The sequence below is a fragment of the Frieseomelitta varia genome, unplaced genomic scaffold (assembly GCF_011392965.1).
Source record: "Frieseomelitta varia isolate USP_RPSP 00005682 unplaced genomic scaffold, Fvar_1.2 scaffold_898, whole genome shotgun sequence".
In the NCBI taxonomy this organism is placed as follows: domain Eukaryota; kingdom Metazoa; phylum Arthropoda; class Insecta; order Hymenoptera; family Apidae; genus Frieseomelitta; species Frieseomelitta varia.
In genome coordinates, this window is record NW_025110698.1 from 172,964 (window position 1) to 188,948 (window position 15,985).

The 15,985-nt window shown below is 35.3% G+C and overlaps 1 protein-coding gene across 2 annotated transcripts in view; it reads left to right on the forward strand.

The window, feature by feature from the left end:
* Positions 1-15,570, forward strand: part of LOC122537275 (neuroendocrine convertase 2) — a 46,244-nt gene extending 30,674 nt beyond the window's left edge. For both annotated transcript variants that reach the window (XM_043670324.1, XM_043670323.1), the window contains 6 exons: positions 2,427-2,639; positions 9,737-9,837; positions 12,952-13,185; positions 13,521-13,685; positions 13,774-13,891; positions 15,106-15,570. In XM_043670324.1, the coding sequence (XP_043526259.1) occupies positions 2,427-2,639; positions 9,737-9,837; positions 12,952-13,185; positions 13,521-13,685; positions 13,774-13,891; positions 15,106-15,270 (996 nt within the window). In that variant the 3' untranslated portion in view covers positions 15,271-15,570. The remainder of the gene's footprint in view (positions 1-2,426; positions 2,640-9,736; positions 9,838-12,951; positions 13,186-13,520; positions 13,686-13,773; positions 13,892-15,105) is intronic.
* Positions 15,571-15,985: the final 415 nt, after the last annotated feature.

The window sequence follows — 15,985 nt, forward strand, 5'->3', positions numbered from 1 at the left end:
GCACGCTTGGTGAAAAACTGACGGTATTTCAAGCTCTGCGAAACAACAATTTTAAGTAAATTTATTTTCGTTGTCGAAAACTGTCGAAAATTTCAATCTCTCGAAAATCACTGAAAAAAACTTTTTAAAACGTCTAGGGCTATTTCAATATTCAAGAGTGACGTCTTCCTTATCGAACTTTGAACTGCAAAAATTCAAGAAATTCTAAAATTTTGCCATTTGGCGTCCGAGGTGACGTAGTTTTAAGACTAGATGGATTTAGTCGTGAACAAATTTTGTTTAACTTTCACAGAGGCACGTGAATTTTCTCACTAATATTCGAGACTAAAATTAAAATTATTTTTTTTATTATAAAACTTATTATTAAAATTTATTATTAAAATTATTTTTATTATAAAATATTTTTGCTACATAATGTAAAAAAGAAAGAGACATCTTTGAAAAAAATATACAGCTGTCGTCAAAGCTGGAGGTTCCACACTTCAAGAGGTCAAAGTCGATTGTTGTACGACTTATTTTTACGAAGCTATAACAGGCTTGAAATATATATATATAGACAGTTTTTCATCGAACTTGCAAATCTACCACCTCGTGTCGAAAGATACACAGGCGTTAATCTTTGATTATTCGTCGAATTCTGCGGGGAATTTCTCTTTGTTTTCTAATTGCGCGACGTTGCGACGGATTTTTCCCTCTGTCGGAACGACGGACAGAGGCCAATCGATAAGTGTCAAGGTCCTCTCTGTACGCGGATATTTCACGTTCGAGGTACGACATCTCTCGTTTCAGAATTTCCCTTAACAACTAGTCGTTGCACACTCGACGCGTGACAGGTCGTTACGTCGCGCTGGCAGCCAATTGGGAACGGAAGCGCATCGGGGATGTAGCTGTCGACCAAGAAATGAACTCGGAATGCGAGCATTCTTCCGCTGCATGTTCGAAATATCTTCGAGATAGAAAGAAAGAAAGAAAGAAAGAAAAAAAAAAAACGATGCAATAACGCTCGCTTAAATTTTCAATAAATTCGATGGCTTTTGTTGCAATTGTCGCGGAATGGCAATCTTACTCCCAAAGGTAATTTTAAATCCTTTGTATCAATTTTTACAACAGAATCGTATTTGTCGGTTGATTTAAATTGCACAGAACTGGAAGGATAATGTAACGAGAAGCGATAGCATTGGGTTATTATATGTTGAGCTCTTTTTGCCGAGCTGTATTAAGAGCCACCCACTGGATAATTCTGTTCTAAACTTTGGTGATTTATTTTTGTAAGCTTCTTAAATATTTTGTACTTAAGAAGCTTGTAATAAATTAGGCTGAAAACGGATTGATTTGGATTAGTAACTATTGATTGAAGAACTCTTGACAATTCAGCTGAAGCTAGCTGCTCTTCGCCACTGAATGAAGTGGTCAAGCTTATATACAATGAAAAGTATAACTCTATCAAAGAGTGAAAAAAATTGTCGTAACTTCGTAAAAATAGATCATCCACTTGGTCTGATTTCAAAGGGCGAAGCTCCTACAGAGTTCTTTCTTTTTAAAGACTCTCTTCTCGAAAATTGTCAAAATTCAAACGCACGTAGAAATATTAAAAAGAATTTTTTCCAACATTAAATTCACAACAGACCGAATTTTTCTCTTTACGACGATTTTCCCTTTAAAACTCGCTCTACGATTTTTTCCCCCACCACTTTATTAAATTTTAAAGTTAGGTGACGAAATATTGAAATTCTTGTCATTCGACCTAATATTAAACGTTCAATAAAATCGAGTTTTAAAGGGGAGAGTTCAATTTTCAAAACAACAGTTACATTTAATTACGAAAAAAATTTTTTTAATTTTTAATATTTTTACAGATATTTGAATTTTGACAATTTTCAAAAAAAAAGTATCCTTAAGCGCTGCATAATGTAAAGTCATCTTCAAAAAAAAAAATACTTAAAAGTGTCAAAGCAGAAGTTTCACGCTTTGATCACTTGCGCTGGCAACTGGTTCGCGAACCATAACGAGTGACCGAATCGTATACAATTGGTCACTTTCTTTTTGAACTCGTCGGTATGAAAATATATTACTGGATAGAAATTATTAAGAAGTAATAAACTTAACTAATTATTAAGAAGTAATAAACTTATATTATAGATATAATATATATATATATATATATAATATAATATATAATAAAATAAACGTTTCGCCGGTTACATTGAAATATACTTGAAACTGAGAAAATATTTCAAACTATTGGCACAAAGAATTCTCGACGCACGTCGTTCCAGCGCAAGAGATTAAAATTGAATCAGTTTAGATTACGAGTTGAGTTATATACGTACAATCCATCATGCTGATTCTTTATAAATCCCGGAATTCGCGTTGTCGAACGATCCGTTACGTTGATGTTGAATGAACGAGATATTCCTGGTTCGCAGGGTCGTCGAGGGTTAGGTAACATTTACGTGTGGGCTTCCGGCGACGGCGGGGAAGAGGACGACTGCAATTGCGATGGTTACGCGGCAAGTATGTGGACTGTCAGTATTAACAGCGCAATCAACGACGGTCAAAATGCTCATTACGACGAGAGTTGCTCGAGCACCCTGGCCTCGACGTTCAGCAACGGCGCTAAGGATCCCAATATAGGAGTGGTAAGTGGCGTTCAAACGCAGTCCGACCTCTGTGTGTGTGTGTGTGTGTGTGTGTGTGTGTGTGTGTTGCCAGACTTCCCCGCGATTTAAGAGCCTCTTAATGAATTTGCCAGATTCGAGGCACCCCGGAGGAATTTCACGATGAACACGGGGAACTCGGATTATACCAAAGGTCGTTCGAAGGCGTTAATGTTTCGAAACTTCTTCCCCCGAAGATACGAATCACGCGCGTGACCTCGTAGACTCGAAACTTCGGCGCGAAAAGTTTCAAGGATTAATTATCTCGAGACTTTTCTCGCGTTGGTTGTAAAAGTCTTTTTTTTTTTTCTATTGCGGTTCAATCGAGACATCGCGATATTTTATTCAATTTAATTTCCAGAGGATCGTTTGGATATGAATAGTTTTCGCAATTTGAAATGTAGCGTCGCATCGAAACTAAGTGCAAAGAGTTGCGAGCCGTGTCTGCGGAATGCACTCGCGATGTAACGCAGTTGCCTAAGTATTCCGAACACGGAAAAGAAAATTCCAGCTTCGCGGAGCAGGCATGCCAGGACCGGGATCAGCTAGAAATGAGTTAGCCTCGTAAACACGAGCAAACTCGAGGAATTTTGTTGCTGCCCCCCCCCCCCCCCCCCCGTAGGAACGCGAGATTTGAATAAACCGTCAAACTTTTTGCAAAAAATTTCCTCCTTCATTCCCGTCGTGTAATCTCGCAAGCTCCTGCCCCTTGTTTCCTCTCACTTTCTTTCGAAGGAAGCGAAGAAACAGTCACGCGCGACGAACTTAACCCCCTTGCGCTGGCAACCGATTCGCGGACCATAACGAGTGACCGAATCCGTATACAACAATTCGTCGCTTTCCTTTTCTTTTCAGCTCGGTATGACATCACTGGATAGAAATTATTAAAAAGTAACAAACTTGTCATCATTTGTTTTGCCCGGATTACATTTAACACATTACGTGCCGCACTTGGCGCGTCCAATCTACTCCCAGGTCCCGCACATTTTTGGAACAACGGGGAAACTTTGTACAATGCATATATGCATTTTTTTAATTCACGTTGATGAAATATTCTTAAATATTTCTATATATTTTTTATAGTAATATTTAAGTATCTATTTATTACGTATATTTTAGATTTCAANTGATGAAATATTCTTAAATATTACTATATATTTGTTATAGTAATATTTAAGTATCTATTTATTACGTATATTTTAGATTTCAACTATTATTTATTTTATATTTATATTTAACTATTATTTTAGATTTTAACTATCACTTATTTTATATTTATGTTTCCAGGGCCCGCACATTTTTGAAACAGCAGGGAAACTTTGTACAATGCATATATGCATCTCTTTAATTCACGTTGATGAAATATTACTATTTACTTAAATATTACTATATATTTGTTATAGTAATATTTAAGAGTCTATTTATTATGTACTTTGGATTTTAACTATTATTTATTTTATATTTATATGAACACATTGAGGACGGTATGCTCTGATAAACATATAGCCTTCTATTTCCTCGTAGTTTTCGAATTATTTAATATATGATTGAAAGGGTTCAAGAGAATGCATAGCATCTAACAAGTGTATTATTTTATTAATAATTAAAATTAGTAACTATTTTATTAAATAGAATGAAAATACCTCTAGTAAGTTTCTTGGCGTGGTATGTTAGGAAACAATTTCCCTACTTCTTGAAAAATTATATAACATTATAATATGCAATTATATATTATTATATATAATATTATATGTGTAATTATGTGTAATATTATATGTAATTATATATATAATATTATATAATATAACTTATATATAACGTTGCCTTGTGTCGTGTCTGCTACAAAATAGCGTTCCCCGTCAGCAACATTGATACAGAAAGACGAGAATTCTCGTCTCCAGTCCGCAACAGTTGAAAATTGAAAGACGCGAATCCGCGTCTCCCGTCCACCGTGTGTTAATTATGCTTAAAACTGAGAAAATGTTGCAGTTTGGGAGAAAAAATTCTCGACGTGCGTGGCACAAGAGGTGAAAAACACGGGTGCTCGTCGCGCGTCAAACGGGTCAATTAGTGGAGATTTTTATTCTTCGACGTTAACGCAGCTCGCTAGTTGGTCGGAGAGCTGCCTCGTTACCGGTTCGTTGGCTAATGGCCAGACAAAGGCCACTCTCTAATTAGAGTGGATAAGCTCGTGCAGGTCGTTCGATATAAATTCGCTTCTCTCGATTCCACAGAAGCGAGGTAGAACCTTTTTCTTTTTTTTCTTTTTTCTAGCAGGCTAGCGATGTTAACAGTTAAAAAAAAAAAAAAAAAAAAAGGAACCGGAGAGGCTGCGAATAACGAGAGGATTTCGCGTCGAATATTTGGTGACGAGTATTGCCCGCCCACGGGGAGCGTTGATTTACCAAAAGGATGAAGAACAACGCTCTCGAGCATTGTTTGAGCGCTGGAAACTCTTGAAAGCGAGTATCGTACGTCGAATTCTCATCAACGCGATACTCTCCGCTCTTAGGAGATGAGGAGATCGATTTTAAATTATTTCGCTGCGATAAATATCGTGACGAAGAGGGAAGATCTGACATGTTACGAATGTGGTGAATTGTAAAATGTCGTCAGCCATTTTATGGTAGCATTCGACGTGTAGGCGTGCAAAGCCCTTGTCAATTTTTTACTGTTCACTCTGCACGCGACGAAGGGTGCCAAGTCGTGCAAAGTGACAAATTTTGTTCCGTCTATAGGGGAAAATTGGAAGATAAGAGGTTTACGAATACATCACGCGGAGGGGGGAGGGGGATCGGAGAAAATCGCCTTTCAGCAAGTTATTATGCCGCTCGGCGTAATTTCAACACAGCGGTAGATCACGCCTAATAGCTACCGCGCTCGATTCTCGCAGGAATTCAGGGAGGAAGACCTTCTCCGGGATAATATAAGCGGAATGGTAGCTGAGGAAATAGAGCTCGTGATTGCTCAGCAGGTGCACGACGTTTATTCTCGGTAAATTCGAGGCGTCTTCCTCGTTTAAGCTTCCTCGAAAAGACGCATGATCTCGATCGGATTTTTCCTTGAAACTCGTTTCATTCGGAGAAACTATTTATAATACCTCGAGCGAAAAATGCTGCGAGATACATAACTTGTTTCATCGTTGCAATTTCAAAAAACTCTGAAGACGCTATAATTTTACTGCGAAGAATATGGGCTGTTTCTTGGAAATCTACTAAATCTATCATATTCAGATACCAATATATATATATATAGGATTTGAAGGTCAGAGAATGAAGTTAGAACACATATATTCAATTTGGTGCATGCATGTTTGAGACTGTACTTGATTAAACTAAACTAAATAGATATTATTGCTCTAAGTGATTTCATATTCTACATGCTCTTTTTCAATCAACGATCAGATCCACTGTCTACTTTGTTCAGTGATCAAATCTATACTGGCCTGTTCAATCAATGATTAAAATCTATACTGTTTATTCTATTTAATGTTCAAATCCATACTCTATACTCAACGACGAAATTTATACTGTCTATTCCACTCAACGACCAAATCCACACTGTCTTACTTCACTCTACAACAGAATTGACTAAATTTACACTGTCTAGTCTGCTCAACAATCAAATCTACTCTATTCTATAACCAAATCAACACTGTCTTACTTCACTCTACAACCAAATTGACTAAATTTACACTGTCTAGTCTGCTCAACAATCAAATCCACACTGTCTACTCTATTCTATAACCAAATCAACACTGTCTTACTTCACTCTACAACCAAATTGACTAAATTTGCACTGTCTAGTCTGTTCAACGATCAAATCCACACTGTCTAGTCCATTTTCATTAATCAAATTCACATTGTCTACTTCATTTTATGACCAAGTACACTGTCTGTTCTTCTTCACTCAACGATCCATTCTGTCTACACTTTTGTCTACATCGTTTTATAATATACAAATATAGTACATAGCGTCGTATAATGACTGCTGGTTATCTGTATGCCTGAGATGAAGTCATAAACTTGACCTGTACTAAGTTTCAGCGCTCCTACGTTTAAGCAAGCTTTCTATCTAATCCATCGTATTAAATTCTTGGATGATTATCAGTTTCAGAGGCGAGAAAAAAAGTAAACTGAAAGGAAACTCTACTCCTCGGATGGCGTTTTGTCATTCGCGTAGCTATGATCAAACAGTATGGGATCGTATACTGGTCAACGACTAAGTCTATCGGAACGCGTTGCGTACGTCCAACGCGAGATTACTCGCTCGATATTGTCTTGCTTACGGGAGACATTCGATGTCGATCAATCGGAGCTTTCGCGATTAGTTGACGTATTCTAGGAATTGGGACGAGAGAGAGCTGGCATTCATCAGAAATGTATATACGTCGATACGTATATATATGTGTGAAACTCATCGAGCTTGTCAAACAGCAGGATAGAGCCTTAAATCATATCTTCGTTTCTTTACAAGTAGTACACGTTATATTATATTATATTATATATAATTTATAATAAAATATTATATATTATATATTATATATAAATTAAATTTATTTAAAACTAGATATTAATAAATACGACAAACATTTAATTTCTAAATATATATTTATTTATTTTTATTTTATATATATATATATATATATATATATATATATATATATATTTAGATCACTTACTTTCGAGATAATTAAAATTATTAAAATAAATTAATTAACCCTGATACGTAAGGTACAAAATAAATTTTTACTTATTTAACAAAATTTATTTTCATTACTTTTAACTATTATTAATATTATTATACTAATATAATTAATATAATTAAATAAAGTTTTATAATAAAAATATATTTTAGTAATAATTAAAAATTAATAATAATATTATTGTACTAATATTAATATTATTAATTTTTAATTATTACTAAAATATATTTTTATTATAAAACTTTATTTAATTATATTAATTTAAAATTATATATATATAAATAAATTTATATTTATTAATATTAAGTAGAAGCACTGTTCGCGCAAGAGTGTCACTTGCGAGTGGATCGTCTCCATCACTCCGTGGGGATTAACGTGAACGAAGAGTTCCCGTTCTTAGCTCACGAAAGCTCGCTCATAAACTTTATATCGCCGGTTTTATGGACGCTCGTCATTGATCGATCCCCCGATATGGAAGCTCTTCCTAGCATGGCGATGAAGATTGCCGTTGCTATTCATCGCCTCTTTCCTTTTATTAGTTCAACGAGAAACGATTCTCGCGGAAAGCAATCATTCTATAACAACGAAGCACACGGTGTGGCTGACTGGAGGAAACGAGCGGATCTGATTCGAGAATCGAGTATATTCTTAAATCGAATGTTATATATATATATCAACCGTTCGATTTCACGAAGCATTTTGGCAAACACGTTTGAGAGAAATGATTTCTTGAAATGGAAAAAATTATAATTTGTACAGTAAGTTCGTTCGAACTATTAATGATGAAATTAACGTTTATTCTTTGCAAATTAATTAAATAACTTTGAAAGTCTCGTCTTTTTCGTCAGAAAATTGCATGTATACATAACATGCGCATTTATGTAATTATTACTTGCAAAGAACATATTTCCTGTATTGAAACGATTAACATACCGATGTTAATAGTGAATGTTGCAACAAACATAAATCGTTCATTGGTCATGAGTTCACTATTTTTTTTGTAATAATAAATTATTTCTTTTAACATACATATGATAATAATGTTAATATTATGATAACAATTGTAATATATAAATGTTCTGTTTCCAATTTCTAATTAATAATTAAATCTATTATTTCCAATTTCATGTTATACTTGAAACATTTCCAGTGTCTGTCTTCTTTCTACTTACAAAATTATCCATATCGTACGTTGCTTTATTCAATGCATTCGTGTTCAATGTATTATTACTTTTAACGAAGCATAATCAAAAAGGCTAACGAATTTATTACACATCCTAATGAAGTGAGAGAAGCTTATTTTCGATAGTCTTTTCTTGAGCTAACCACGTGCTACCTTGTATTTTTTTTTTTTTTTACAATAGATACACGAACCGATTTTTAATCGATATTACGAGACGAAACAAGGAACCTAAAAAAAAAAAAAAAAAAACAAAAAAAAAAAAAAAAAAAAATGGCTCTCTTAAAACGCTGTCTTAAAAGATAATGAAAGGGAATGCACGATGAAGCGGCCGAGAGAGAAGTGCGTGATCGTTAGTGAGAAGAGCCTGTTTTCGATATTTAATCTTGTATAAACTTAGCTGTTAACAACGCGTTAACCCCCTATCTTTCCTACAATCCACCGTATCAGCGGCGAGAGCGTGTTCCTGAATAGATTTCGCCTGCCCCTCGTTTCTGCGCTCGATAGCTGGATTTTATGGATGAACACGGTCCGCTCGTGTTTCCCGCGCCCGTTCCACGAAAATTTCACGGCCGAGCGAAGGGGGAAATAAAACGAAGAAAGACGAGAGGGATTACACGGGCCACACCCGAATAAGATTTATACGAAATCCCGGTCGTTCGAGCGTTGAGTGAAACGAAACCAAGAGACACACCTCATATTTTTTCCTTTTATTCCGATTCAATCTTTTCACGCTATCATGCCTTTCGCAGTGTGAATCGTTATCGAAGAAATTGTCAGAAATTGAGGGCCGATTCTTGAAATTACTCCACTAAGGTGGGACATTAGGCGAAGGAGGAGGAGAGGGTCGATTATTGGAACGTTTTAACGCGATCTCATCGATCGAATCGTACGTTTGATACGGAAATTTTCTTAATATCAGCGAAACACGCGCGGCTGCTACAACGTTTAAAAAAAAAAAAAAAACAGAACGTTTACACTATTCCATTTGCGAATTGCCGCGTCTTCAATCGTCTGGAACGCGCCACGGTGTCATTGAAATGCAAACAACGCGTATTTTCACAACGAACTCGGTGACGTTACGAAGTAAATGCTAATTTCAGAAGTTGGCGAGCCTCGGAACGGGACGAGAAAGCGCGTTTCGCACTGATATTTTTCTCTTCTTCTTCTTCTTTTCTTCTTTTTTTTTTACAGGCCACGACCGATCTTTACGGCAAATGCACGACGACGCACAGTGGGACGTCAGCAGCTGCACCGGAAGCTGCGGGAGTGTTTGCCCTCGCGCTCGAAGCCAAGTGAGTGAAACAAAAGAGAATTTTAATATCACCTCCTCTCGAACGACGATGTTCATCCGCCGTTCGTCGTTTATAGAATCTAAACAGTGAATCGAAACAGTAATATATAAGTTCTCTTGCGATATTTCCGCGAAAACAAAGTGTTACTATACGTTGACAAAAGAGTAACGTCTCCGTAAAGTAGCGTGCACAGTGGCAGTGTCCAATAACGAGTTGTACAACGACAATGCAACATAACATGAAAGTTCGAAAATCGAATTTGAACAGGATGTAAAATATTTTTTTTTAAAAGGACGAGTCGAAAGTTCTTTTCTTCTCTTGGCGCAACCGTTTCGGTACTTACGAAAGGATAATTTGTAATTTTTCTGATAACATCTCGCCGTTAAATACAGATTAATTACTGGAATTACAAGTATGTCGATACCTTTTTGTTTTAATACTCGAATTTTTATATTTGTTGTAACATTACTGCACAACTCGTTATTGGAAATTATATGTCTTTGAAAAGTTACACCTGTTTTGATCTGACCGTAATAAGAAAATTGTTCCAATGACAGTTGGGAAAATTATCGATGATTGAGACTGATATAATTTCGTGAAAAAACGATCCATTTAATTATCATATAATTATAATCATATAATAATTAAATTATCGACAATTTTTCAATGTCCTCCATAAAATCCGAATACTTTTGATGAAAAGAATTTTCAAAGATTTAACTTCGTAACCGCCAATGCTCGATCGCGATAAATATCGAATTAACACAGTTGCGAGACGAGAAGAAGAACGGCAAGAAAGCCTGGACTTCGCTCGAGGTTCAACTGCGAAACTTTTCGTGGCCATTTATTTTTAATGTGAAATTTGCGTGTTCGATTTTCACTCGTGAAGGCGATTTTTGTTCGTTATTAGGGGAGGACTATACCTACGGCTGGGCGATTAAATGAAAACCGATAAATGAGCCGTACTCGTTCATCCGGAAATAAAATAAATAAATTATTAACCGACACGCCGGGCAAATAAATTTTGCACAAACGTCGGCGATAAAGCGATGGAATTTAGCAATTTTCAATGACCAAACGCGAATGCTGTCCCGCCGGTATTAAATATCGAAGATATTGCGTTTTTTTGGCTACATATTTGGCAATGGTATTCGTTGATCAGCGCAGCTCGATTGTCTAAATTGAGAATTGTCGAACGGGGGGAGAAAGATTTTATATGAATAAATTTTATAATGTGACTGATAAATTTCACTGCTCAAACAATTTTGATATTAATTTATATAATTATTATACAATTATATTATCATATCATATACGATTAATTTTTACATTAAAACCAGTCGAAAAGAATTTCCGATGAGGGTAGAAGCGGAATTGAAGAGAGCAGAAACAGAGATGAAAAGAGATTAGAATAGAAACGAAGAGATGGGGAAGGATGGAAAAAAGTGATCGGTGAAAGAGCGCGGAAATGTAAGAACAAAGTCGAAAGGGGGGGAGGTAAGGGAGAAAGAAGAAACCGATAAAAAAAGAGACCGATGTCAAATAACGGTAAAAAGCGTAGAAAGTACGGCGGAGGGTAGAAAGTGTACCGTAGAAAGAAAAGCGGAAATAGGTCAGAAAATTGTAACTGATTGTAAGTACAAAGAGGAGGAGGAGAAGCGTACCGATCGAACTGTGTCGAATCGTTTCAGGTGCAATCGAAATTGCATATCGTTTGTTCATCTGCCGCGATAAACTATAATTTAGGACAGAGTCATTTAGCTGCGAATTATGACGCGATTGCTTTGACATTTTAAGCGTTGTGTGCACGCCACGTGTATGCTACAAACATAAAATCTCGCTTTAATTTTGTAGCCGTATCGACGAGAGAGCTATCCGGAGGGGCATTAAAGAGCGGGAAGTACCATCTGTCTGAAATACGATGCAGCTTGCCGTTTTTATCGTTCGTTTAATAAACGAATAATATCGCGAATTATAACGCAAAGCAGCTCCACGCAGCTTTATTATTCGACATCGATAACACATTTAACGACCCAGTGCAGATTGAGTTAATTGCTCGAATCGAGTTTCTTTCTTTATTTTTTTTTTCTTTTTTTCTTTTTCATCGAATTATCGTTGTTGAAGTTTTCGAGATTCGCGAAATTTGCGAACTTTGTTGCGCACGAATTCGCGATGAAAATATCCGGATTGATCCGTTCTACTGCAAAAGCACGCGTTAACGAGACCGCCCGATATCTCGAAAGGAGCAGAGCGAAAGGTTGGAAATTTTCAAATGAAATATTTTGAAAGTTACTATATTCCAAGGTTCCGTAAATAAACTCGATGTGGTTTTGCATAGTTTAATTCCAGATAAATATTATTTATAAAAATAATAGACTGTTTGTTATTATATTTATTTATTATTATTATTCATTATATTTATTATTATATTATTTATATTATTATATTATATATATTTATTTATTATTATTATGTATTATGTTTATTATTACGTTATATTTTATATTTATTATATTTATTATTATATTATATATTTTATTTATTTTATATATTTATTTTATATACTTTTTATTATTATGTATTATGTTTATTGTTATATTATATATTATATTTATTATATTTATTACTATATTTATTTGAAAACACATGACATCACATCAGCGGCAACCAGACATAGAATTTGAAAAGACGTGAATCCACGTCAGCGATCGCGAATGTTAACCTCTTGCGCTGGAACGACGTGCCACGCACGTCGAGAATTTTTTTTTTGCCTCAAAATTGCAATATTTTCTTCAATTTTAAGTATATTTAAGTGTAACCCAGGCAAAACGTAACAAAATAATAAATTTACTACTTCTCAATAATTTCTATTCAATGATGTCATACCGACGAGTTCGAAGAGAAAGCGACGAATTATTGTGACACGGTGTTTTGGTCACTCGTTCTGGTCCGCAATCAGTTGCCAGGCGCAAGTGGTTAACATATATATATATATAAAAAAAAAGCAAAGAATTTTCTCGTTTTTCAAAAGATAACTTTAGACTTCTTTCGAAATCGTTCTTTCGAAAGAAGAAGAATCAGCACACAGAGAGGATCGTTGATTCCTGATTTCAGTCCGCAATTGACCTGGCGCGACATACAGCACTTGACGGTTCTAACGTCGAAGCGGAACTCGCTGTTCGACGCGAAGGGAAGATTCCACTGGACGATGAACGGTGTCGGCCTCGAATTCAACCACCTTTTCGGCTACGGTGTGTTGGACGCTGGTGCGATGGTCGCCCTGGCGAAAAAATGGAAAACCGTACCGCCACGGTATCACTGCGAGGCTGGCTCCGTGCTCGAAACACAGTGAGTGTTGCTATCGATTCCGTCTCCGTAGGTGTTCGTAGCCAAGAGGGGAGGAATGCCTCGTCCTGCTCCTCCCTGTTCCCTGTTTCGACCGTCTGTTTTCGCGTTCGAAAGTCGAAAATCGTGTACAACAAAGATGGTATGGCAGTATCGATTTCCGCTTCCTCGATTTCCCTTCTGTGGATCGTGTCTACTTTACTTCGCGCAGACATTAACCGATTGGAACTTCTCCTCGAACAACCTCCTTTTCCCAACATCCACACGAACATCCTCTCAGCGTCACGAGTTTTCGACAGCTCGACGACAAGACGAACGCGTGTCAATTTCCTTTTTAGGGAAGTGACGAGCGATCGATCGATCCTGCTGAAAATAAAGACTGATGCCTGCGCCGGCACCGAGTACGCCGTCAACTATCTGGAACACGTGCAGGCCGTCATTTCCGTGAACGCAACGCGCCGAGGTGATCTCGAGTTGTTCCTCACTTCTCCCATGGGCACCAGGTACGTACGTCGACGTTTGAAAATCCATCGTTTCGTTTTTACCGATTGATCTGAACGAGATTCACGATTAATTTCAACTGGGTTCCAGATCGATGATCCTCAGCCGAAGGATAAACGACGACGATCATAGAGACGGCTTTACCAAATGGCCCTTCATGACTACTCACACCTGGGGAGAGTATCCCCAAGGGAACTGGTTGTTGGAGGTATCGAGATGACGCGAGAATTTTGAGTGATATTGTTATTAACTTATAATACAAGTTAATATTTAACTTATATTGTTAATATAAGTTAATATTTAACTTATATTATTGACAATTTAAGTTAATATTATTAAAATTATAATTATAATTATAACTTATATTACTATTATAATTATAATTATAACTTATATTACTACTATAATTATAATTATAACTTATATTACTATTATAATTATAATTATAACTTATATTATAAGTTATAACTATAACTTATATTACTATTATAATTATAATTATAACTTATATAATTATAACTTACAATATAATTGTAACTTATATTGTAAGTTATAATTATAACTTATATTATTACTATAATTATAATTATAACTTATATTACTACTATAATTATAATTATAACTTATATTACTACTATAATTATAATTATAACTTATATTACTACTATAATTATAATTATAACTTATATTACTATTATAATTATAATTATAACTTATATTATAAGTTATAACTATAACTTATATTACTATTATAATTATAATTATAACTTATATAATTATAACTTACAATATAATTGTAACTTATATTGTAAGTTATAATTATATAATATATATATTTTATATAAATTATTATATATATATATTAACTTATATTTATTATATAATATATATACTAACTTATAATTTTATATAATATATATATAAGTTATATAATTTTATACAATATATATATAAGTTATATATACATATAATAATAATTATAAAGAAATTATTAACTTATAAGTTTAGTACTTATAAAGAAATTATTAACTTATAATATAAGTTTAGTACTTATAAAGAAATTATTAACTTATAAGTTTAGTACTTATAAAGAAATTATTAACTTATAATATAAGTTTAGTACTTATAAAGAAATTATTAACTTATAAGTTTAGTACTTATAAAGAAATTATTAACTTATAATATAAGTTTAGTACTTATAAAGAAATTATTAACTTATAAGTTTAGTACTTATAAAGAAATTATTAACATATAAGTTTAGTACTTATAAAGAAATTATCAACTTATAATACAAGTTTAAAGTGCTATTGCCGGCACTTTAACACTTATCATTGTAATTTTAATTCCCTTTATCCAATTTTCATTAAATCAAATATCGCGTTTCAGAGCGAATCGATGAGACTTCTATCAAATTTCTTTCAGGTGAGCTTCAATACTCAAACACCCCAACACGGATGGATCCGAGAGTGGACACTGATGCTGCACGGCACCAGGGAGCCCCCTTACACTGGACTTCCGGCGGCGGATCCGCACTCGAAGTTAGCGATCGTGAAGAAGGCTCACGAGGAACGATCGTCAGCCATGTAACGATCGCCACGGGAACGACCCACGAAAATACGTTCATATCGAGAGATGTTCGTGCGACTACTAGTCTTATTGTTTTAAGGATCTCATTTTTACGAGGACAAAATTCGAGCGCAACGCTACTACTTTTACGCTACGCTTTCGTAATCGTTCGTTCGTTCGTTGGCCACACGGTGTTGAAACGCTTCTCGTATTATATTATACGTTGGGCGTGTAATTCTGAAATATTCCGACTGCTGTCCAGTTACGTTCCGAGTTTGTTTAAACGAGCACGTCTTTGAGCGAATATATCCCTGTGATATCGCGTTGCGTATTATTTATAGCCGAGTAATGTTTTCGTCGTTTCGCAGCTGCTAGCTTGTCGTTGTTGTCTCTTTTTTTTTTTTTTTTTTTTTCGTTTTTTTCTCGCCTTTGCGGCGAACTGTAGTATTTATTAACGGAGGACGTTGTGACTCTCCTCCGTTTAGATTCTATCGGTGTCGTGTCCGACTTCTTATCCTTCCGACGATCTCTCGTTAATACTTCATTATTTAATCCACGATTCATCCAGCGTTGTAAATCTAATCTAGAAACTGTGGAGTCGAACGTTTTGAAATTACGTTTACCTATCGTTCGTCGAGCCACACCGCTGCGCGAGCACATCCGAGGGGACACTAAACGGACACTTAACGGCCAAGGAAGTTGACAAGGGTAGGCGAGTCCCTTCGCTTGAAATATC